Below are 25,002 nucleotides of genomic sequence, written 5' to 3'. Positions count from 1 at the left end.
GGTTTGAATATCTATTTTAAAAAATTAAAAATATAATTATTACATTTCCACTCATGGAATCTTTGTGCAAAGTTCCTCAATGCAATGACAAATAAGTTGTCTCTAATAGTATAGCAGGGATTGAGATGACATAAGAGGAATTGATGTTTGGGAAATCTTGTCGCCTTCTTCACATTCAGCTACCCCACAAAAAGAAGACCCCAACAAATTGTTGTTTTTATATAAGATAACATGAATGGTAAATGAAGTAGGAACAATAGTAGCCTGCAAACTTGAGGACTTAGTAGTAGAGTCAATTTTGCAGGTGTTAGATAATATTGTCTTAAATTGGTATGGTTTTGTCTTAATTGTTAACTATCTTAAATTGTTTTCGTTAATTGTTAACTATCTTAAATTGTTTTTGTCTTAGTTGTCATTGTAAATATAAAGTTTTGTCTTAAAATAAGAAAGCTATTTTTATCTTATAGTATTTTTGTCTCAAATTGTTTCAATTAATACTAAATTTTAATGTAAAATAATTAAAATAAAAAAATGACTTTTTAAGACAAACATCTCTTTTGTCATAAAAAAAAATGTTTTAAACGTATCTTTCATATAGTAGTGTGATAAAGTTGGAAGTAATGCTTCTATGTCATATGTGATTATCATTTAAGTCTCTAAACTTAAGTCTAGAACCTATTAATTTCTATCAGAGAAATTGAAATCATAGTCTAGATGCGATTGTGTTATGTCTTTGATATATATATATATATATATATATATATATATATATATATATATATATATATATATATATTATTATAATCAATAAAAATATTATAATATGATTTGTTGTGGGCATAATCAATCCTCCTCATCTCTCGATTTCTATCAGAAAAGGGTTCGCAGACCTACTGCCATTTAAAAATCCCTAGTTGTGCCTTTTGCACAACCGCAATTCCCCGCAATTTGAATAGTCGATGGAATGAACCATTCATAAAGAGCCCTAGCCGTAGTGAGCACGGAGCGGCCGCTGCTGTTGTCCCTTGAGCTGCTCTGCCAGAAAGAGCAACCATATCAAGAGTAACGGAATCATTGCTCGGTTAAAAGTTTTTCTCTCGCTATAGTCATCCACTAACTGTTGAGAACAGTCGTTTTCCTCCTGTTGTTTGGAGTGTTGTTGCCCCAATAAATTGTGCTGCTTAATTATGTATCTTTTAATTAATTAAAACCCTATGAGAATATTTTCGCCCCTCTCAGCAAAATTATTTCGCTAGCTACCTCATAGCCATGCAGTTAAAGTGACTACCTCACATATACTATGCATAACATGAAACAACCCTACTTGGAAGGCAGGCCGACTAGTCTGTAGCTTTGTTAAAGAGATGTTTCTTTCCACAGGCATCCAATTTCTTGTTTTGGTTCAAACACCAATCATCCCTACTCTTGTGATACACGCCCTTCTAATCCACTCACTGCAGTTTGTTAGCATTTAACCAAACTACAGTCTATCTACCCACTGCAGTTTGTTAGCATTTAACCAAACTACAAACCCACAGTGCCAATAAGCCTGAATCGTGAAGGACCTGGTGTCATCAATGCACCAACACTAGCTTTGTGATTAAGAAGTCTAGCGATAGGTTTTGATTTTTTTGTTCAGTCATGTTTATTGTGTCTAATGCTATTAGCCTACAGTTGTTATTTAGCTGTTCGTCGTGTTATTCTCTAGCTATTCCTTAACTGTTCATTAGGTGCTGATCTACATATATTGTGTTTTTATAAATGACTGGCTACAGGCGACAGCCAGCTTATGCTCCTAGTACATCCTAGTTTTTACATAGTCTCAAATATGTAAATCGATAAAAATGCCAAGGTTCCTAAAGAAATAAATCTATGATAGTAATTTTGTAAAATTGTAAACTTTTCTTATTAATAGTCTCAAATATGTAAATCGATAAAAATGCCAAGGTTCCTAAAGAAATAAATCTATGATAGTAATTTTGTAAAACTGTAAACTTTTCTTATTAATAGATATCCAGCCTGACATTTACCCCCAAAAAAGAAAAAGAACCCTGCTTTGACTTTTTCTCTCTGTGTATATGTAGCAGATTACCAAGCCTGGCTGCTGCACTCGGAGTAACATTCGAGTAACCACAAGCCTGGCTGTTGCACTCGGAGTAACATTCGAGTAACCACAGAAATTTTTACTCTCGACGTTAACCTTCTATGGCATCCACGTTTCAGTCTCAAAATGTTACATCCGAGAATCACTGATTCCAACTCTCAACGTTATCATTGTGTCGCATCCACGTTAGCTCGTGGCATCCACATTTTTCAGTCTCATATGTCTCTTTAAATTTTAGTACAATTATACACCATATTTGTAAAGTAAATTTGTCTTTTTGAAACAATCCAAATCAATAATTTAGCGTTCGTCCAAAGAAGAATCCTTAGTTTCACAGAACTCAATGCACAGTAACCTGCTGGTCATTTCAATTCTTACCAGTGTCAGGTGGGTCCAAGCCATTATGATCCTATTCAATTTTTCAACATAGTATAATGACATGGAACATTTTGATAAGGATTCGATGTGTATAAAGACCAAGTTGAGAAATCCAACATTTTTTATTCGTTTTGATGTAATCCCATTAGAATGCATCGATTAAGCTATCATTAAGCTCATTACCCCGTCTGATATTTGTCTTTTCTATACATAGATGCATTTACTACCCTCTTGGACATGCTGCGCGAAGGAGTTTGACAAAGATTATCAGTGTAAAGACCAAGTTCATAAATTGAGTGCTTTTGCAAGTGTGTACAATGCTAATTTTCATTTGATCATTCAATCAGATACAGTTATATAGAAATGGGATCGTTCAAATTTCAGAGCAGCAGTTAAATAAGAAATTGATTCACTTCTACCCTATTTAGAGATTTTCAACGACCGAAAACAGTCAAAAGCAAGTTAAGCAAACTTATTCCTACGTTAAATACACATGCACTTTATGCAGACAGCCTTATATGTTCCTCGACACACTACTGTCTACAACTCTCGATAATCAAAATTACTGTAGGGAGAGAAAAGCTCGCAAAACCAATTCTTCTTTCTCATTGGATTCCGTCCCATGTCTCTGCAAAGGGTATCGTTGTCCCATATCTGAAAACTGTCGAGACAGATTTTCGAATACAAGGGTGTAAATTTCTTCATATGCTTGGAATGGCTATCGATATCTGCCTCCATATCCCTGATACTTGGAAGGACAAATTTTCCCGACAGAAAATGGGCTAGCCACTGAGTACGTATTTCAGTAGAATGTAGATTTGATAAACATTCCGGATAGCCAAGAATTGCCATAAAAGGAATGCGTGGATGGATGAGCCCCCTGTTTATTCTCAGTAGAAAAGTGACTTAGGCGTTAGGGGTCAGACCTTCATCAGTCACCAACATTTTCACCTCAATTGAAGCACTTGTATTAACAACGACAATAAACAGGAAAACATTAAAGAGTCCAGAGCTGTAGTGAATAACTAACCTGTATAGAGGAACTACAGCTGATTTCTCGAGAGGTTCTGCAAAAATCTTTGGAAGTAGGCTCTTAAGTTTCTTTTCACTGTCATAACCAGTAGCGAACAGCACAAGATCAGCTTCCACCACTGTTTGATCATCTAATACAATCCCCTTACTGCAAAAACCCCAGTTGGTAGATTTTCGAAAGTGTATGCAACCTTCCTCTGCTTTTGAAAACAAACCATCTGGAAGCGATGAAATTTGACAAGAAGTTAACTCCCGAAGAAAGCTGTGACGTGGAACAAGGTCGTACTTTCGCAAAGGAAGTTTCCAAATAAGGTAGAGCTCCACAAACTTGAACATTGCCCATCTCTGCAGAAAAAGGGAGACAAACAATGAACTCCTACACTGTACATGAATTTAAATAACAAAATTGTTGAAATAGGGGCTACATGAATTTAAATAATAAAATTGTTGAAATAGGGGCTACTTTCTATAACGTTATCTTCACTCTACTATTTTTATTGTGAATTTTAAGTGTGTCTATACAGATTTATGTATGGAATTTTTGGTGTTGTGTAGAAGTAAGTGAAAAACTTCACACATATTACCAGTAATTTAAAAAAAATCAGAATTTTTAGAAACAACTTCTACAAATTACTCCTGATATTATCCGAGATTCCAATGAAATAGAGAAAAGAATACCATCGGTGCAAATAGGCGCGATATAAGGCTGTACAGAAACCCTTGCCCGGGTTTTTCAAGTAACAACTGGGCAAAACGTGTACCGTAAAAAAATGATAGGGGCACTCCCCAAACGCTGTAGGAAGGAATTGTCCAGTGCGCTGCTCTGAACACCAGCGTACAGGGATGGCCACCTTCTCCCCATCAAATGTTAAAGAGAGCTCATCAGTAACCCTAGTATACTTAATGAATCAAAAAACATTTATGGTGTAAGGTCTATATTATCTAACGATATATACCTTGATTTGTCTCAGCGCATTCCACCGCTAAATCCATTGCTGACTTCCTAATACCGATAACTACAATTTTTTTCCCTTTGTAGTCCAATGTATGCAAAACTTTTCCTTGAAATACTTCCGGCCCTTTACCAGGAGGAAGTGATGGGATCTTGGGCACATCCCCATATCTACCAATGCATAGTATTAAGAATTCAAAATGATGCCACTGCATGAACCAAGGGAAACCAAAACAATTCAATATATTCCTCGATGGCAGGGAAATTTTCGTGGCACCAAGTGAATCTAGCTGTTCTTTCAAATTAGAAGATGTGGTATAATCATTAATTCATTGAAAGCATTTGATTTCAAAATATATATATATAAATAACTCAAATGTAAATTATAATCCTAAAAAATTCTAACAACTTCAAAATTAATTTTAAAAACTAAAACTTAAAACATTTAAACTAAATTTATATTTAAATTGATATTTGGATTTACATTTAAATTGATATTTGGATTTACACTTAAATTGATATTTGGAGTGAATTGTTAGTGGTTTTTTTATGGGGTGTACTTAGGGAAATATGGATGTGAGATATATATTGTATTGGAACCTGGTAAGTTTTATCATTTTTAGTGGGAAAGAGGAAGTGGCATAAATAGTCTGGCAGAAATCACAGCATTATAGGGGACACTACTATGGGAAAAATGGTTGGGTATTGAGACCATAAAGATATTCAGGGACTCAAAATGTGTCATTGAATGGGTACAGGGAACATTCAATTCAATCCTATCAATCTTTCTGCATGGATGTATCCAGATTCTGGAGCAGACCCTTCTACAGATTACATATAGGCATGTGTACTAGGAACAGAATGGGGTTGCACACATGTTATCAAAAAGGGGCATTGCATCATAAACATGTTTCATTCACTTTCATTCTTTCCAGCAAGGTGCAATAATAAATGAAGGAACTATTGAGATTTTGTAGCAAAGCAATTATGTATAAATAGAGGACAGAGACACTTCAGAAAAAAAAAGGTATGCTAATATATTTTGAAAATGAAATCATAAGCGATAATGGAGATATGATAAGTAAATAAGATTTTGAACTAAATTTTTATTCAGTAAAATGACAAAAATATATTTTTGTGAAAAATATATATCAGAAACCAGCTATTATAATCACCTTTATTAATGAAAAATAATATTTTTTCTACTAAAAAAAATTAAAAAATCAACTAAACTTAAACTTCATATGAAAAAGTATTCAGGTTGTACTCGCCAATTTATCCAATTTGTTATACACGATAGTCATAATAATAATAAATTGCTATATTTATTTTACTATTGCCTTCATAATTATGATATTTGGTTGAAGTGATTAATTAACTGGTACCATGCATAAAAGGAAACAACCATATTGTATCCTCTATCTGTCTCTACCTCTGTGGATTCTCCATTGGTTTTCTGCACACCCACTTCCCAAACTGCATTATTGGCATATGGACCTCCGTTCTTACCCCATAACCCAGCATGTTCCAGACTCTTCTCATAATATTCTTGGCCAATATATCGAATCTCCACAACTTTGGAATTGAAGTGAATGTAATCAAGCAATCCAAAATGCATGGCATAGCTCCGGAAGTAGTCCAACACCTCAGAGTGCGTTGGGAATTGGTTAGTTACATGGCTTGGCCATGGAAAATCAGTAAATTCGAAGGCTGGGCGACTAGTCTGTAGCTTTGTTGAAGAAAATGTTTCTCTCCACAGGCCGCCAATTCCTTGTTTTGCTTCAAACACCGTGGGCTTCAGATTTCGACTCAGTAAATATTTGGTTGCAAGGAGACCACTCATTCCTGCCCCTATGATACAAACCCTTCTATCCTCGATCTTACCTTCCATCACCAAAAATTCTCTCTGTAGTTAGCCACCAATTTGTCTAGCAAATTTTAGCACTTAACCAATGCCAGTCAGACAGTTCTCTCTCTTTTTCTCTTTGCATATATAGCAATTTAACGGAACAGATTTTCAAGCCTGGCTGCTGCACTTGGCGTACGTTCGAGAAATCAGAGAATTCTAGCCCTCAACGTTAACGTTGTATGGCATCCACGTTAACGTAAGGCATCCACATTTTTCAGTCTCAAATGTTCCTTTAAATTGTGTCTAACAACTGTAAAGAGTTGTAAAGTAAATTTGTCACTTTGAAACAGACAAAATCAATAATTCAATAATTTAGCTAATAGTCAAAAAGAAAAATTCTTAATTTCACATAACTCAATGCACAGCAGCAGTCAATTCCTACCAAATTTTCAGGTGCTCCAAGGCATCATGATTTTGTTCAATTTTCAACACGTTGTCAAAACTTCTACATGTATTGCCTCTTTCAAATTGTATTCTAGATTGAAATGACTACTCCAAATAGTAGTTTATGAGGAAAGCTCTACCGTGCAGGCCTGCTGCATTTCTCTCAAAAAAGGTATTCTAGATTTGTAACCTTTCACGTCTGGTTGCAAAGGCTAACTATGAGTGGTCGTTTTTTTCAGAAATTTGAAATAAAATTATCTTTTATTATTTGAGAATAAGCTTATTATCTGTTTTCGTGGTTTTTTCAGAAATTTAGAGTATAATTTTTTTTATTATCTGTTTTCGTGGTTTTTTTAGAAATTTAGAGTATAATTTTTTTTAATAAGGTTTTGTTTGAATATTATATTTTTAAAAGAAATTAGTGAAATTTTGATTTTTGTTATTTAAAATGGATTTTTGACTGTCAATACTTTCAAAAACCTCTAGATCACTTGGATTGTAACTGCTCAAACTTGTGCTTTTACTACAAGATTTTGTGAAAATTTGACAAAAAATACACTTGAAAAACCTCCACAATGTTACCCAATACACTATGAATTTTTGTTTATTTGAAATACATGAAAGTATAAATAAATTTAATGTTTTAAAATACTATTTATACATTTTTATAATAGGATTTTCAAAATTTTGGAATAAGATTTTCAACTTTCTCTATTTTTTGAATAAAGCTTCTAGAACTTTAATTTAATTATCAATGATTTTTAAAGGGATAGTAGGGATTTAATCTCCATTTAATATTTTAGTAGTAATTATGCTCTTTTTCTCTTTTAATTAAATTGATTAATTAATAAATGAATTGTGAATTGTGATTTTATGGGGATGTGGTGTTGATAAGCCATACTATTGTAATAAAATATATTTTTAAATTAATACTAATTAATTGATAAATGAATTGTTTTATGGGAATGTGGTATTGATAAGCCATATTATTGTAGTAAAGAATATTTACAAACTAATAATCTACATAATAAAGTGAAAGTAAATCTCTATATTTAAAAATTTTGTTATGTATATATATATATATATATATATATTATTTTTTATAATTAATAATAATAATAATAATTTAAAATAAATTTGTGATAATGTTTTAGTTTTAATATAAAAAATACATAAAATTGACACTTTTACTATAATCATTATAATCCATATTGATTTTTTATTATAATGTACCATCAAATCTTACAAATCTTATTCTTTTATAACAACCTAACATCAAATCTTACTCTTAAATCTTGATTTATGAATTTCTATAATAAATTAATCCAAATTGGTTCAATCAGTTTCCTCAATAAACCTTACCTATATTATATATTTTCACAATTTAATTTTAAATGACAATTCAATTTTAAATCATGATGCAATATCAAAAATAAAATTTAACTCAACAATACAATAAATAAGATTTTCTCTTTTGTCTTACAATTATAAATAAGATTTTCTCTTTTGTGTCACAATTTTAATCATAACTTAGAGAAAAAAAATAAAATTAAAATAAATTCACTTGCCTTGAGCAAGACTTTGTGTAACTAATTTTTTTATTTTTTTTTTTATATTAGAGATTTTATTACATATGAATTTTTTGCCACCCCATTTAGACTACTTATGATACTTCATATCAATTTGATTTTTTCAACATAGAGATTCTACCATAAATTATTTATTTTCTCTTATTCTATATATATATATATATTAATGATGTTCGAGCATCTTACTCTTGAAATTGGAAAAAAACAAATGAAATGTGGAAATTGAATGATGTTGGAGCATCTTACTCTTGAAATTGGAAAAAAAACAAATGAAATGTGGAAGAAATTTGATTCCTTTATTTTATTAATAAATTAGTTTTGTTTTAGTTTAAATATTAGAAAGTTTTGATAGGAATGATGTCAGGAAAAAATAACAAATCTTATCCGCTTTTGTGGATAGAGATGGACGTAGTTTTTTTTATTAAGTTTAGAAAATAGATTAGATTTGTAAAAGAAAAAAAATCTAAAGAAAGATAAGACTTTTTGAAGAAAAACAGGGAGCTTGGATTTCTTTTTGGAAAATTCCAACTCATCCAAATTTTAGTAATTTTAGTAATTATAGAAGAAGAATTAGATATATGATTATCTATGAAAGTATGTTTTTAGTCTTTGTAATTCAAAAGAAAAAAAATTAAAAATATATGTTAGAAATTTATTGGAGATTCTTTGAATGAGAAATTCAATTTGAAAGTGTAAATGAGTTAATGTTGTTTGCAAACTACAACCATTAATCTTGTTGCAGGTCAAGCATTGATTATGGTATCAGAGCTACAACACATATAAAAAAAAGTGTGAAATGGCATTTCACGCTCAATGGGGAAGACAAGGTCGAAGGGGAAGCCAAACTTGATGTTGGAGATATGGAGGACATGAGACGTGTCCAAGAAAGGCTATAAGCCTTAGAGATGAATAGGCAAAGAGATCCAGAGGTTGGAGACATTAGCGAATCCAAGGAAGAGTATCCAGCGAAAGATGAAGAACATGTCGGACAGTTTGCAGAAATTAAATTGATGAGGTCAATGATCGAGGTTATTTCGAGGCCTAAAACGAAGATACCTACCTACAGTGGTAGCTTGGAACTGGAAGAATGAATAGATTAGATCAATGCTTGAGATAAACATTTTGAGTAAGAGGAGGTAGTTGAAGACAAACAAGTGAAGCTTGTTGTTACTAGATTGAAAGGACACATCTAGCTCTTTGGTTGGATGGAGTCCAAGAAGAAAGGAGAACAAAAAACAAAGCCAAGATCAAAAGCTGGAGCAAAATGGTGGCAAAGTTGAAAGGTAAATTTTTTCCCAAAGATTACCAGTTGTCTTTATTCAAGAAAATGCAAAATTTGAAACAAAGGTCATTGATTGTTAAAGAGTATACTGAAGAATTTTACAAGGTGAATATTAGAGCAGGATACATCGAAGAAACACCTGAAAAGGTTGCTAGATATATCAATGGGCTGCAGTTCGAGATTCAAGATGAGTTTAACCTATTTTCACCCAAATTGTAGAAGATGCTTACCAGTTTGCCTTGAAAGCGGAGGAAATATTGGCTAGAAAGTAGAGCCAAGGGAATAGAGGGAGAAGTCCTGTAAGGGGGGACGATAAACCAGTTACCAGGAGAAAACTCATCTCCAAAGGAAGGCAAAGGTAGTTCAAGCAATCAACCATCAATAGGAGGTGAATCAAGAGGAAGAAGGCCTTTCTCAAGAGGATGTGGTTGAGGCAAAGGCTACCAAGTTCAATGTTACAAATGTGGGAAATTGGGAAATATGTCATGGGATTGTCCAGAAAATAATCCTACAAGCCAAATAGAAAATATAGCAGAAGCACAAGAAGAAAATGTAGTTGCAGTTATCCATGAAGAAACACTAGAGGTAGGAGAATCATTATTGATGAAGAGAATATTGATTAAGTCTGAAAAAGAAGTTAAGGAACCAGCACAAAGAAAAATCTTATTTAGAATCACATGCAACTCATGAGGCAAGTGTTGCAAAGTGGTGATTGACAGTGGTAGCACAGATAGCTTGTTCTCCATAGAAATGGTAGAGAAGTTGGGGTTGTAGAGAATAGCACATCCTACACCTTACAAGGTGTCTTGGCTGCAAAAAGGCCATCAGATATTGGTGAATGAGCAGTGTAAAGTGGAGTTCTAGATTGGTAATTACAAGGATGAGGTATTATGTGATATAATGCAAATGGATGTGTGCCATGTGTTGTTGGGAATACCATGGTAGTATAACAATAAAACCATTCATGATGGCAGGCAAAACACCTACACCTTGAGAAAAATGGCCAAAAGCATCCACTAGTACCTTTAGAGGATAAGGATCTGAAAGAGGAAGCTAGTCCTAATGTGCTACTTATGGATGGGAAGGAACTATTCCAAGAGCTCAAAAAGAAAGAAGAAATTCATTTTCCTTTGATTTTTAACCTCAAGGTAATTCTTACCAGCACAAGTTTAAACGATTTTCCTGAAGAATTCAAGGTTATGTTGGATGAGTTTGTAGATATAATTGTTGATGAGTTGTCAAGTAAGTTGCCTCCTTTTCGAAGCATTAGTCATCATATATATATATATATATATATATATATATATATATATATATATATATATATATATATATATATATATATATATATATATATATAGGAGAGAGAGAGAGAGAGAGAGAGAGAGAGATAAAATTCTAGGGGCAAGTCTTCTGAATAAAGAAACATACCGCATGACTCCACAAGAAAATGAAGAGATAAAGAAACAGGTGCAAGAGTTGTTGGACAAAGGATTAATAAAAGAGAGCTTAAGTCCATGTGTTGTTCCCACCGTGCTCAGCCCAAAGAAAGATGGTGGATGGAGAATGTGTATTGATTCAAGGGTCATCAATAAAATTACAATCAGGTATAGATTTCCACTTCCCTGCATTGAAGATCTGATTGATTGTTTGAGTGGTGCTAAGTATTTTTCTAAAATTGATCTAAATATTGGTTATCACCATATTATAATTAGAGAGGGGGGTGAATGGAAAACAACTTTCAAAACAAACAATGGGTTGTATGAGTGGTCGGTAATGCCTTTTGGCTTTACAATTTCACCTAGCACGTTTATGAGATTAATGAATGAATTCTTGAAATAATTTACAGGTAAATTTGTTATTATTTATCTAGATGACATTTTAGTGTATATCCAAACAAAATAAGAGCATCTCAAGCATCTCAAATTAGTTTTGAGCACCCTGCAGCAAGAGAAGTTGTTGATAAATTTAAAGAAATGTAGCTTCATGAAGAATGAGTTGGTATACCTGGGATTTGTGATTTTGGAAGAAGGATCGAAAATGGATTTAGTTAACGTGAAGGAAATCATTAACTGGCCTATTCCAAGGAATGTGTTTGAGGTAAGATTCATTCATGGTCTTGCAAGTTTCTATCAAAATTTTATAAAGAATTTTAGTAGTTTGTGTGCACCCATTGTTGACACAATCAAGGAGAATAAGCAATCATTTAAATGGACTATAGTAGTTGATAGAAATTTTAAAATACTTAAGCAAAGGATAACTAAACAACATGTATTAGTCTTACCATATTTTAACAAATTTTTTAAAGTTGAGACAGATGTAAGTGGAGTTTCTATTGGAGTTGTACTAAGTCAAGAAGGAAGGGCAATTGAATATTTCAGTGAAAAATAAAATGAAGAAAGACAAAATTATTCCTCTAATGATAAAGAGTTCTATGCTATAGTTAAAGATTTAAAAAAATGGAGGCATTATCTTATGTCCAAAGAGTTTGTTCTTTATACTAATAACCATGCTCTACATTTTATCAACAGTCAGCAAAATTGAATGACAAGCATGCTAAATGGGTGGAGTTCTTGCAAAATTTCACATTTGTCATCAAACATACAAGTGGTGAATCAAATAAGGTTGTAGATGCATTAAGTAGAATAAATTTGATTTTGCATGAGTTTCAAATCAACACTTTAGGATTTGATGAAATGAGGGAAATGTATAAGGAAGACGTTGATTTTAAATATTCATATGTTGCTTGTACAAATCCAGTTAGTGGTCATATAACTTCATGGTTGATTTTTATGTTATAGGAAGGATTGTTATTTAAAGATAGCAGATTGTGAATACCCAAATGTTCTATGAGAGAAAATATTATCAGGGAAAAGCATAGCAGAGGATTATCAAGATATTTTGGGCAAGATAAAAAATTTGGTCAATTGAATGATTTTTAATTTTGGCCAGGCATGCAAGATGATGTGAAAAGGTTTGTTTCAAAATGTAGGATATGCTAGCATGCGAAGGGAAGAAGTCAAAATACAGGTTTATATCAGCCATTACTGATTCCTACTAGGCCATGGGATTCAATGAGCATGGACTTTATATTGGGATTGCCAAGGACTCAAAGAGGTAATGATTCTATCTATGTTGTGATTGATAGATTCTCTAAAATGAAACATTTTATACCTTGTAGCAAAACTAGTGATGCCACCAATGTTACCAATTTGTTCTTTAAAGAGGTGGTGAGGTTCCACGGATTTCCTAGAAGCATTGTATCTGATAAAGACACAGGGGCTTCACTCAATGAACCTCTAACATAGCACGTGCATTCGTGGCATACTAAACAATACCCTTAATTTGACTACATATTGGAAAATACCTCTAAAAATCACATTATTTAACCCCTACCAATACAAACCCAATACACCTTCCCAATTTAAAAAACCCTTACTTTCATTAGATATTGTAGGTTTCCATTTTTTATTAACATTTTTTATACCCCTTTATATTTTTTGATTAATTTTGAGCTCCATTTTTTATACCTCCCAATATTAAAAACCCTTACCCCCTATTATATGCTCAATATATTGTGTCATTTTTTCCTCAATAAATATCCCCCAATATGAACCCACGTGGTATGGTATTTCTCCCCAAGTGAATCCCTCGTGGATAAAGATAGAAAGTTTGTCCGTCATTCTTAAAGAACACTATGGAAGAAATTGAGTACTAACCTTAATTTCCATTCAGCCTATCACCCACAAACTAATGGGAAAACAAAAGTTGTGAATGGGATCTTGGGAAACATCCCAAGAAGCTTGGTAAGTGAACTCCCAAAAAATGGGATCAGGTTCTTGCTCAAGCGGAATTTTCATACAATGATACACCCAACAGAAGTACAGGTATGATTCCCTTCTTGTTCTTATATGGAATTCGTCCAAGGGGAGTATACGAATTGAGGAATTTGGGAAAACAAGATATAAGAAGTGCAAAAGGTGAAGAATTTGCAGTGAGCATGCAAGAATTGCAAGAAAGAGTTAAGTAACAACTACAAGAAAGCATCAACAAATACAAACAAAAGGCCCATTCAGAAAGAAGGAAGAAAAACTTTGAGATTGGTGATTTAGTGATGGTACATTTGAGGAAAGAAATATTTCCTAAAGGAACTTACAACAAGCTAAAACTCAAGAAGATTGGACCTTGTAAAATTTTAAGAAAAATTTCCTCAAATGCTTATGAAGTGGAGCTTCCAAGCAATGTTGGTATTTCCCCAAGTTTTAATGTTTCTGATTTGTATTCCTTTTAGGGAACAAGAAAAGTTTCAGATGATGAGTCTTCCAGTGAAGTAGATCATATTGTTGAATGGAAGCAACAACTGCCCAAAGCAACTCCAAAGGAAATTGAAGGGCTATTAGATCGAAAAGTGGTGAAGAAAACTAGAGGAAAAGAGTACTTTTAATATTTGGTGAAGTGGAGAAATCAGCCATTGGAGGATGCTACTTGGATGACTGTTGCAAAGATGTCAAACCATTGCTTAAATGTTCAAGAGATCATGGATAATTTCTTTCCCCGGGAGTCTGATGCAAGAGCATCTTACAAATGAAATTGGAAAAAAAACAAATGAAATGCGAACGGAATTTGATTCCTTTATTTTATTAGTAAATTAACTTTGTTTTAGTTTAAAGATTGGAATGTTTGGATAGGAATGATGTTAGAAAAAGATAAGAAATCTTATTTTCTTTTGTGGATAGAGATGGAAGTAGCTTTTTTATAAAGTTTAGAAAATAGATTAGAATTGTGAAAAAAAAAAAAAAAAATCTGAAGAAAGCTTAGGGCTTTTTGGAGAAAAACAGGGAGCTTGGATTCCTTTTTGAAAAATTTCAACTCATCCAAATTTTAGTAATTTTAGTAACGATAGAAGAAGAATTAGATAAATGATTATCTATGGAAGTATGTATTCATTTTTTGCAATTTTGAAGAAAAAATAAAAATATATGTTAGAAATTTGTTGGAGATTCAATGAATGAGAAAAGTAATTTGAAAGTGTAAATGAGTTAATGTTGCTTGCATACTCCAGCGATTAATAGTGTTGCACGTGAGCAGGATCTCGCATTATTTGATATGAAATACTAGATATTGTAATTTCTTCTCCTTATTTGGTCTTATAAATTAAAGATGGAATAAAACGTGCACAAACAAATTTCAATAAACTCTTAACATTCGTAACTAACGATGATGTTGGGGCTAATGTTTCAACCAAAATTATCTGTGCACATATCTCTATTTTGCTCCAAGATTATCTAAATTACTTCTCTTTGTTATATTCAAATGTGATTCATTATTATTTTATGAATTTGTTCAAATATTCAATAAATGTTATCCATTATTTTTGCATAAAAATCCATAAGTAAACATCAAGCTGTATATTAAACTTCTTTAAATAAATCTTTGAAATAATATTAAATTTTTTAAATAATGCTCGAAATAAACAAATTATTAGGACAAAAACATCAAACATTGTACACAGGGTGAGGTTCCAAAAGTTTCAATCTAGGTGTGTCGTGGACGTAATTGTCGATCTGGTTATCGACATTGCCGTATATAAAAAGCACTCCGTTTTGGAAATGGTGTAAAAGTTTAGTTTTCTGAGCGACTTTTGTGGCTGAAAATACTTCAATTTGGACTATTGTTCGATTTGTGCGTGTCATCTTTATCGGATGTGTTGCATTATTGCAATTTTATCGGATGTCTGTGGAGAATTTAAAACCCTTCAATTTAATTTCTCTTAGGAAGAGACTGAAAAGTTATTAAAAAGATTTTGTTCCGAACAGTATTCAACGTTACTTTAAAAAATTATAGTTATAAAATTCAAGCGTACTTAATGTATGGTTAAAAATTTCTTGTACCGAATAATATATGATTGCACTTTCAATCAAAGAATGATTTGAATGGACTGTGTGTCTTGATTGGTACACCATCTTATTCCAAATTTGTATAATAAAAGTTATTTTTCCAAATAGTATATAACGTTAAGAGGTTTGAAGTTGAATTTTTTTCCAAATAGTATATAAGTTTCAAGAGATTTTAAGTTCAAATATGAGTGTTTTGCATGAATTAACGGAGAAGTTATTTAATAATCAAAGTGCCTATTGAAATAATATATGTAAATGATTTCAATTTCAATCATATGATTTGAATAGTGTGTTTTTTAATATATAAAAAAATCATTGCTATTTTGTATATGTGATTATAACTATCGTTAGTTGGAACAAATTTTGTAAACAATTTAAATATTAAATTATTTTTTTTAAAATAATAAAAAATAGAATGTTTGTCTGAAGGAAGGGATATATGGATCAAAGTTTAAGGGAAAGTGGAGAATTGGAGGACGACACTTTCACTTTTGAAGATGGAGAAGGTGGCATAACAGATTGAACCACCACTTGATAGATAGAAAATACATGATTGGATGGGGAAAAGTATCCACATTTTCGTGTTCTGCAACATGATGGAAGGGAGGAGCTCTGAATTCTCGCAGACACACAAGGAGATGCAAGAAAAGCGTAGAGAACATAGCAAAAAGAAAAAGAAAAAGAGGAATGCTAGAAAAGAAGGATGTGACTGGAGAAAGAGAATTTTCTTTGGATGCTAAGCATTGAGCACATCAATCAATGTTGGAGTTGTGACTGAGCCCTATGCTCTAAAATTGGGGTGTTATCCCCTATATTGATGTCTTGAGGTTGTTGGAGTGTGTGTGTCCAAACCTAATTGGTTAATGGAATCTTAATGGATGGCCAAATCATTATGTAGTTGGTTGTATAGTTGTTAACCACCTAGAAAGGGAAATTTGAGTCATTATAATTCTTGTTGGAGAGAGTTATTAACCACATGCAAAGTGGACTGCAGACACTTATGGTGCTTGCTATGAAAATACAATTGAGAGATCACTTGGGTAATGAATTCAACCTTCTGCACTGGGAAATACCCCATATGGACATTGGGTGGAGTCCTATAATTGCACTCAAAGAAGTAAGTGAGTCATATTATGTTTATTGCCAAAGGGAAGTTGAGAAACCACTTAGACAATGGACTCCATCTCTTGAGTGTCTACCAAGCTTGGTGTGAATTTTCCATTAAGTTAGCATCCCCTCAGACTTTGATTTGACTAGGGGGGTGGTTAGTTGTAAGAAATTTTCAATGCAACTAGCCTATGGTTGGGTGGAGAGTTGAAGTCCCTCCTTTAGTTGCAAGTCATCGTTACACACTCAGATAAGTCAAATGCATTGATATATTGAGTTATGAATTGTGGTGTTCCATGAATTACATATATCTGAATCAACTCTTGCATATTCATGGATGTTAATGAATGCCTAAATGGTGAAGATCACAATTATACTCATGATTGATGAGTTATCTTATATGTTATGGATTTAATGAATGTATGGACTATGTTGCCTAATAACCTGTTTATGGATAATACAATAAACTATGTATTTATGCTGATTAATTTCGTTGTTATGATGAGAAATGTAATGAGTCTAGTTGCTCAAAGGACTTATGTTGTTTATTAGAGGTGTTGCATTCTCTCTTGTATTGATATCATATCTTCTATGCTAGTACTAATGATTAATAGATACATGCTAATGTACATATTTAACCAACTTGTAAGAGGTTGCAAGGTTGGACTCATTGAGGATAATCTCCTAGTGTGTTTTTGTTGAAAAACTATGAAGTTTAGTGTTGGGGCTCCACCCCCTTCTTATTTCTGAAACCTCATAATGGGTGTCATTGGTACCAATTCCATTTATTAGAATCAAGGATCAAGATTTCAACCTTCGTTCCACAGAAACTAGGAAATTTGGCATTTATTTTGTCACATTTTTGCTTGAAAAAAATCCCCTCTTCCCTTTTCCTTCACACATTGTTGAAATCTAGGAATCTGGGATTGGCAAGGGCCAATACTTTTGTGAAGGCCCGAATTACTCTAGGCTAGATTTCTCTCAAGCATATTTGTATTCAGGAATCCGGGAATCGGGGGTTGGAAATAACCAACACTTTTGTGAAGGCTCGGATTACTTTGAGGACAAATTTCTCTCAAGCAGATTTGTATCTGGGGATTTAAGAATCTGAGGTTGAAAACACTTTCGTGAAGGTCTAGATTACTCAAAGGTTGGATTTCTCTCGAGTTTATTTGTGTCTATGGATTCAGAAATATGAAGGTAGCAAAGGGTACATACCTTTTGACAACCTAGATACAACTAAAGAAATATCTCGATCTTAGTGTTAAAGGGTTGGCTCACTTGCAAAAAACAATTGTGGCAAAACCTTTCCGTAGGATATATTGGAGTCTTCGAGATTTGAGGGTGGCAAGTGATTGCAAAAATGTGCAAGCTCATATCTAGCTAAGGCCATATACACTTGCAGTGTAACAGAGGGTTTTGTGGACCCGACCTAGTGTTGGTGTTAAAGTGCCATGGGAGCGAGGCAAGGGACACATGGATGCCACATGGTAGTATAATGGTGGCATGGCTTGGTGACATGGCTTAGTGATGTGGCATGGTAATGTGGCTTGGGGTCGTGGCATGGTGCCATGGCTTGGGCTCGTGGCATGGTGATGTGGCTTGAATTGGGCCACCTAGCTTTTCAAAGGAACAAAACAGAGAGCGGCCTGGAGATCGTCAATCAAGATCTATTAAGGAGGCCTCATTGTGTTCAAACTTTAACAAACATTGGGGGGAGGTGGACATTGTTGAGATTAGCACTAAACCATCCTCCTCTAATCAAAGATTTAAATTCATTAAGGGGGGAGGGGCCTCCCCAAATTTGAAACCATCATTGGGGGATTGTCCATGTTACTAGTGGTTTTGATCAAGGCTAGGCTAGAGTTTAACTTACGTGGATGAAAGGAAGGGAGTGGAACCATGGAAAAACCCTACATTCTGGAACTATACCATTGGCCCAAAATTTTATGTGTGAGGAGAAAACCCCAATACCAAGACCTTGAGATGACATGGGCTAATGGGTTCCACCTCGAGCACATTATATGATGAATGAAAATGTGGTCTCATGGCATGGTAACCAAAAAACCCATCCACATGCGTGCTACATGGCATGCTTGTGATGACATGGCCTCTATTAATAGGCCAAAACTTCTAATAGGCATAAGTTCTGATATGGAACTCAAACTAAGATAAATTTTATATCATCGGAAAGCACTTGACAAGCTAGTCGTAATGGTGATTTGTTAATTAATTTCCCCATAATTATAAAACATGAAGGTTTTTCTAACCCCATCTCCATAACAGGAATTGGGGATTGGGTCAAACAGGTAACACCTTCCTTAGCCTGAGAATATTTAAGGGCGTGGAAGGGAGGTGGTTATAGAGTGGTATATGAATAAAAGTTTAACAATGGACCCAAAGGGACTCACACACAAATGAAAAATTTAATATGACAATTTAATCATTGTATATGTTGAATTTTGATTTATAGTTGATATGGTTGCTAACCTTGATAGAATGTTGATATGTATTTTTTATCTAGCATGTATAACTGACATGCGTTTTAATTTTGTGAACAACGTCATGTCAACATGCTTAGTACTGATAGACCAAGGTGATAAATTTCTAGATTCATACCAAATTTTAACTAACAATTGTGTGCGTATGACAACACATACAGAGACACAAATTCCACCAAGAAATAGAGGAATGAGTAATAGAATAGTGCAATATAGCATGAACAAAGCCCATCTTAATCAGAAATATAAACCAGTTGGGAAAAGGTCAGAGAAAAATCCGCCTTATTGGATGGATACTCTTAAGCGTTTGAGAGGTTAATTGAGAAGTCGCAAGGAAGATAATAAAAAGATCACCAGAGCACAAGAAAGGAGAGAATAGGTGAATGAATTGATTTTGTAGAGCTTATCAGATCTACAAATTCAAAATTAACATGAGCTTAATGCCATCTATCTAGATGGGCACAAGTCCAAGCAAATCCCATCGAAGATCTAAAAATAGGGATTGGAAACCAAAGGGAAAAAGGCATCGAGTCAAGGAAAAATTATGCATGACTAATTTTCAAACCTGCTTAAAATCCCACAGTGCCGAGATCTTTTCTGACAAGGTGTTTCCTATAATCCTTGCTGCAATCACTTTATAGGATTAAAAATCTCTTTTTAATAATTCATGGTGGGAGGATTTAAATACAAAGTGAGAGGAGTTGCAAGGGTGTACAACCCTTTTTCAAAACCACCAAATTCAAGCCCCTTTTTCAATGTCACAACCTCTTACAACCTCGTTTCAAACATTAACACCTCTGATCTCCTCCTTTGAACCACACTGTATATATGCTCTTACTAGGGATGGAGCCCAGATGACCGAATCTCCTTTTAATAATGCCCTTTAAACCTTATAGGCTTGTGGGCTTCTAGCTTGGCCCACTTCCATGCAGTACTCCACATCACTACTTCCATTGTCGCATTCTTATACCAATGTCACCTTGCCACAAGATCATGCTCTTCCTTATGTCTCACATAATTTTCCACTTAATATTAAATGGAAGTCTCTGGCTTCAACCTTTTAGGTATGGCCTAATGTTCCACGTCTTCCACTATGCCACAAATACTCCACCTATCAGCCCCACTAGTGATGTTTGGATCTTAATTAAAAATTATTCCATTCTTGATGGTCCAAGAAAATGGAAAAGTTCTCGTCTCTAGCAACTTCCATCAATTGATGAATCCCCAGTGCCCGACGAAATTTTTAAAATGGAAATTCGTTAACTCTTTCGGGCTTCTTCCTTCTAACTGGGCATTGTTAAATTCATCTCCTAGCTCTATCAAGTGATGTATCCCACCACTTTCAAATCATGGACTTCTATTAGAATTTAAAAAAAAACTAAGTATTATGTTGGCTCCTCTGTATTCTACTCCTATGGCTTGATTTTGTGGCTTCTATATGTATTATGTCATTCATCCTTCCTCTATCTACTTCCTCTATGACAATTATACATCCTTACACTCAAATTATACACTTCTATTGCGCCCTCTAATAAATTCATCAATCGACATTACTCTTCCTTGGTGATTCTTGTGCATGAGATTTTAGCGTGATTTCTTTGCTCACTGACGCTTCCACTACTCACTTTGATCTTCCTTTGCAATGATATCATTGATCACTCTATTAATCAATGATCCATGTTTTCACCCACATCTGGGAAGATCAAAAAAACTCTCACCTTCTTATTTTTGAGCTTATACAGTTCTGCTTCAATCACACTTTCCTCTGTTTTGGTCTTGGCCTTTGTGTTCCTCCCTATAATTTCTCTTAGGTACTGGACTTGAACCAGTGCACTGTCAATCCAATTTAACCTCAACTTCTTTGCAAGAAATTATATGTATTATTATAGTGTCAATCCCTCCTGAGCTTGGTTTTGCACCTGAAACTAAAATCAATATAATATTTATTACGACCTCAAGTCAATATTGAACATTGTTGAAAATGCAACAAGAAAATCCTAATTTAAGTTTTTCCTTGAATTAAAATGGGAATAAAATTGTAATTCCACATCTCATGATAACTTGTGATAATTAACTAAGTTAATTTGACTTAGTTTGCTTAGTTAATTCAAGTTAAGGGCGTAAATAGAGTCATGTAGAGTGTCTCCTACAATTAGGAGCACTAATTGAGTTTATTTTGAGTTCTAATTTTTTAATTCAGTCTAACTGAGTTAAAGTTAGTTAAACTAGTTCCAACTCATGGATGAATTAGTGGGAGGTCTAGTAGTGGCATTTTTCCTGCGTTAGTGGAATGCTACCTGTAGTAGTGGGGTGTTGCCTGCAATAGTGGGGTGTTTCCTGAATTACAGTGGGTTGTTCCTGAAGTGCAATTTGGTGATGCCTTAAGTACAGTTGGGTATTTCCTAAAGTGCGGTGTGGTGTTGCATGTAATAAAGTGGGGTGTTTCCTGAAGTGCAGTGTGGTGTTACCTGTTGAGCCCTGAAACTACATCTCTTCTACACACTTTCCTAGACTTTTTCCCCTCACCAGTGCCTCATAAGCTATCAAAGATCATTACATATTGATTCTGAGAGTGCATTTAAGTGGTTTTCTAACTATATTTTTGTGTTTGCTATTTGACTTAGATTTTGCTCATCAGCTGCGGAATGCAGCCACTTTCCGCAGCTGACTTGAGATTCCGCAGTTGTTTTTGTTGATCTCTAGGTTACAGGTGTCAGCAAGAAAAACAAGGCACGTGGGCAGTTCAGAAATGATCTGGACATGGACCAGGTCCTATTGGTTTAGCCAGATTCGTAGAGGAAAGCCTTGGTCAAACGGTGGTCAAATGAGGAGTTCTACGGCAAACAGGTCTTTGTTTTCAACACGTGAAGGGTTTGAGACTATTCCTAGATCCATGGATTCATTTTGACAGCTGTAGACTGCCTCCACGACGCAAATCCAACAGCCACCTTTTGGTAGATTGAATGATCATGGCAACCAACATGCTAAGCTCATGGGTGCTGTCTTTTTACGTGTCCTCTGCTGAAGGTGTTCCATAGGAAAAACAGTTATGTAATTTCCTTTATAAATAACGCGTTTGCACACGCATGTAGCTAGTTTTTTAGGTAGTTGTGTTGTTAGTTCATGTATTGTGCCGTGACATTGGTCTTGTTGTTGTAACGAGAGTATCCTTCCTCTGTTTTGCAATATAACAAGACTCCATTTTATATGACTGTGTGAGCATAATTTCAGACTGACAGCGTGTTAACCAAGGCCGTGCAGAGGGCCCTTGCTGGCTATGGTTTTGTTTTTTTATTTCTGTAAAGTTTTTATATGTTGTTGTCTTATTTCCATTGTAGATATTTCATAGTTTGTTCACCTCTGTATATTTCATATTTTAGTTATGGTGTTAATGCTTCATTCTTGTACATGATTTTCCAAGCATTGTATATTTTTGCTAACACTGATCAGTGTGTTTCAGGATAGGCTAGGCTCGGGCATTTTCATACAATTTTTGCAATAAATAGTGACATGAGATTGGCCTCTCTACTGACTTTGTTTTTCTTAGCTTTCAATTTCAGTTATGCTTTGATTTCAGTCGTATTCATTTGATGTTGATAGTTAGTTTAGATATCAAATTCTTCATGTCATTTAACTTTATCTCCAGATCCATGGCTTAACCCCGAAAAACTACTTGGCGAGCTATTGGATTATGAGTGAGGTGATTTGATTTTACTATTTCTGCAATTAGATATCAGGTTCTTCATGTTATTGACGTTATCTCTAGAGCCATGGCTTAACCCCGAAAAACTAGTTGGCGAGCTATTGGACTATAAGTGAAGTGACTTTATTTTATTTTCATTTGCAAGTAGGTAATTTAGATAACAATTCTTCATGTTATTGACATTATCTCTAGAGCCATGGCTTAACCCAGAAAAGCTACTTTGCGAGCTATCAGACTATAAGTGAAGTGAATTGGTTTTACTTTTATTAGTTTGCAGTTTTTGATTTGTTTGAGTGCAATAGCTTAACTTTTATTTCTGTATTTCGATGAGAAGTAGAGATAGTGATTTCATGATCAGTAGTTTATCATTTGTTTGATTTGAATAGCTACACATTTACATTCTTGTTCAAGTACTAATTTCATCACTAGTATGTTTTGAGATCCTTTGAAGTGTTAAGCTCTGGAAGTCATCATAAAGGACATAATTTCCTTAAAATATATATCCATACTTTCCTTCTAAAGTATTCTTAAAACTTAGAAATAGGATTTCCATTCGCATTAGGAGACAAACCAAGATAAAACCCACAAAAACAAAATAAAATTGAAAACAATAAAAAGTAAGAAAAAGGTTGTCTTGCACATATAGTGCGCCACACTTCATCAGTTTATGACTCCCGGATTGATAATTAATGTAGAAATTTAGGACATACTAAATTGACTAAGCATTTTTGCGCCATTGCTGGGGAAATGTAACTAGGTAGCCGATCTCTTACAAAAAAAAAGAAGGGAAAAATTGATAACTTCTTGAAGTATGCTCTCCTCTTGCACCTAGTGTGATCTAGAGGATCAGAAAAGAGAGTTATTAGTTTAATAATTTCTTGATTATGCTCTCTTCTTGCACCTAGTGTGACCTGGAAGATCAGAAAGAGAATTATTAGCCCAAAATAAAAATAATAAAAAATAAAAAATGACATGCATAGAGCAAGAGATTCTAGGGGAAGGTTTATAGCTAGGGCCAAAAGTTCAATTTTCACAACTCCAGCTACTTCAAGGCATAGACAAGATACACCTCCATCTCTGACTCATACTCCCAACCTTAGGATTCTTGGAATTCAAGGGGCAACAGCTGAATTAGGAGATTCTCCCACACTATCTACTAAATCTGATCTAGGAGAAGAACCTTTCTTCACTTCTACAGGGGAACATATTGTAATCAAAGAAGTAGAATCACCTGAAGAAGAGGGAAAGGGAGAAACTCTCTCTCATTCACCATTAATAGAAGAACCAGAAGACTCTGAGGAAACTATCATGACAGAGGAAGTAGTAGATGGATTTGGAGGAGGGGGTAGAGGTAGAGGAAGAGGAAATAATGGAGGATGTAGAGGTAACAATGGGGGAAATAGGGAAGGAGATAACTCATTTGGATTCCCTATAGCCAATGAGGAAACTCATACAACAGTGAAAAACATTTCACCATCTGTCCTTCCAAACTTTTATGGGTTGCGAAGTGAGGATCCTGAAACATTTCTATTTGAGTTTGAAGTCTTGTGCCGAACCTATGACTATATGGAAGACTCTCAAAAACTCAAAATGTTTCCTTCAACATTGAAAGGAGTTGCTTTGAAATGGTTCATGGAATTAGTCACTCAATCTATTAGGACTTGGAATGATATGAAACAAACATTTTTTGATAGATACCTGGATTATTGTATGCCCACCAATCATATGGATGAGGTATTCAAGATGATGCAAAAAGAAGATGAAAACTTGGAGGATTTACTTGAAATATTTCAATACAACTTAAAGAGAGAAAAAATGAGTAATTTGGACTAGGAATCCTTGAAAGCCCTTCTATTGAAAGCCATTAGAGATGAATGGATAGATATTTTAAACATGATGGGGAAGGGAGACATTTCTCAACTTCCACTTCATGACATAGCAGAACTATGTGTCCATCTCTCAAGGGGAAAATCTAAAACTGGAAAAGGGCTGAGAGATCCTTCTCTTATTAGAGCAAACAAATCTGCAACTGGATCAGTAAGTAGGGCAGAGATTGGCAATATGCTTGATGAGTTCAAAACTGATATTCTAGGGAGCCTTAGTGAACAACTAGACACCCTTAAAATACAAAACAAGCAAAAATCAGAAGCTGATGCCTTGGCCA

The 25,002-nt window shown here is 34.1% G+C and overlaps 1 protein-coding gene across 1 annotated transcript; it reads right to left on the bottom strand.

The window, feature by feature from the left end:
• Positions 1–2,786: 2,786 nt before the first annotated feature.
• Positions 2,787–6,512, bottom strand: LOC149175775 (putative flavin-containing monooxygenase 1). The gene is made up of 5 exons (XM_089422956.1): positions 5,899–6,512; positions 4,471–4,675; positions 4,193–4,365; positions 3,513–3,859; positions 2,787–3,362 (listed from the first exon to the last, which is right to left on the bottom strand). The coding sequence occupies exons 1-5, from the start codon at positions 6,355–6,357 to the stop codon at positions 3,023–3,025; spliced, it is 1,524 nt and encodes a 507-aa protein (XP_089279082.1). The 5' UTR covers positions 6,358–6,512; the 3' UTR covers positions 2,787–3,022.
• Between the last annotated feature and the right edge of the window lie 18,490 nt (positions 6,513–25,002).

This window comes from Pinus tabuliformis, chromosome 4_1 (assembly GCF_031772625.1).
Source record: "Pinus tabuliformis cultivar Carrire ecotype Pingquan chromosome 4_1, CPIR1, whole genome shotgun sequence".
NCBI lineage: Eukaryota > Viridiplantae > Streptophyta > Pinopsida > Pinales > Pinaceae > Pinus > Pinus tabuliformis.
Note: the sequence above shows the minus strand (reverse complement) of the source record. Positions and strands in the feature narration are given on the sequence as shown.

Bases quoted from the DNA above. Each gene is read 5' to 3' on its own strand.
- LOC149175775 (XM_089422956.1), bottom strand. From the start codon at position 6,357: ATGGAAGGTAAGATCGAGGATAGAAGGGTTTGTATCATAGGGGCAGGA. The intron at 4,366-4,470 runs GTATATATCGTT...GATGGGGAGAAG, and splicing joins ATGCGCTGAGACAAATCAAG to GTGGCCATCCCTGTACGCTG. The intron at 3,860-4,192 runs GTATTCTTTTCT...CTTTTTCTGCAG, and splicing joins CGCGCCTATTTGCACCGATG to AGATGGGCAATGTTCAAGTT.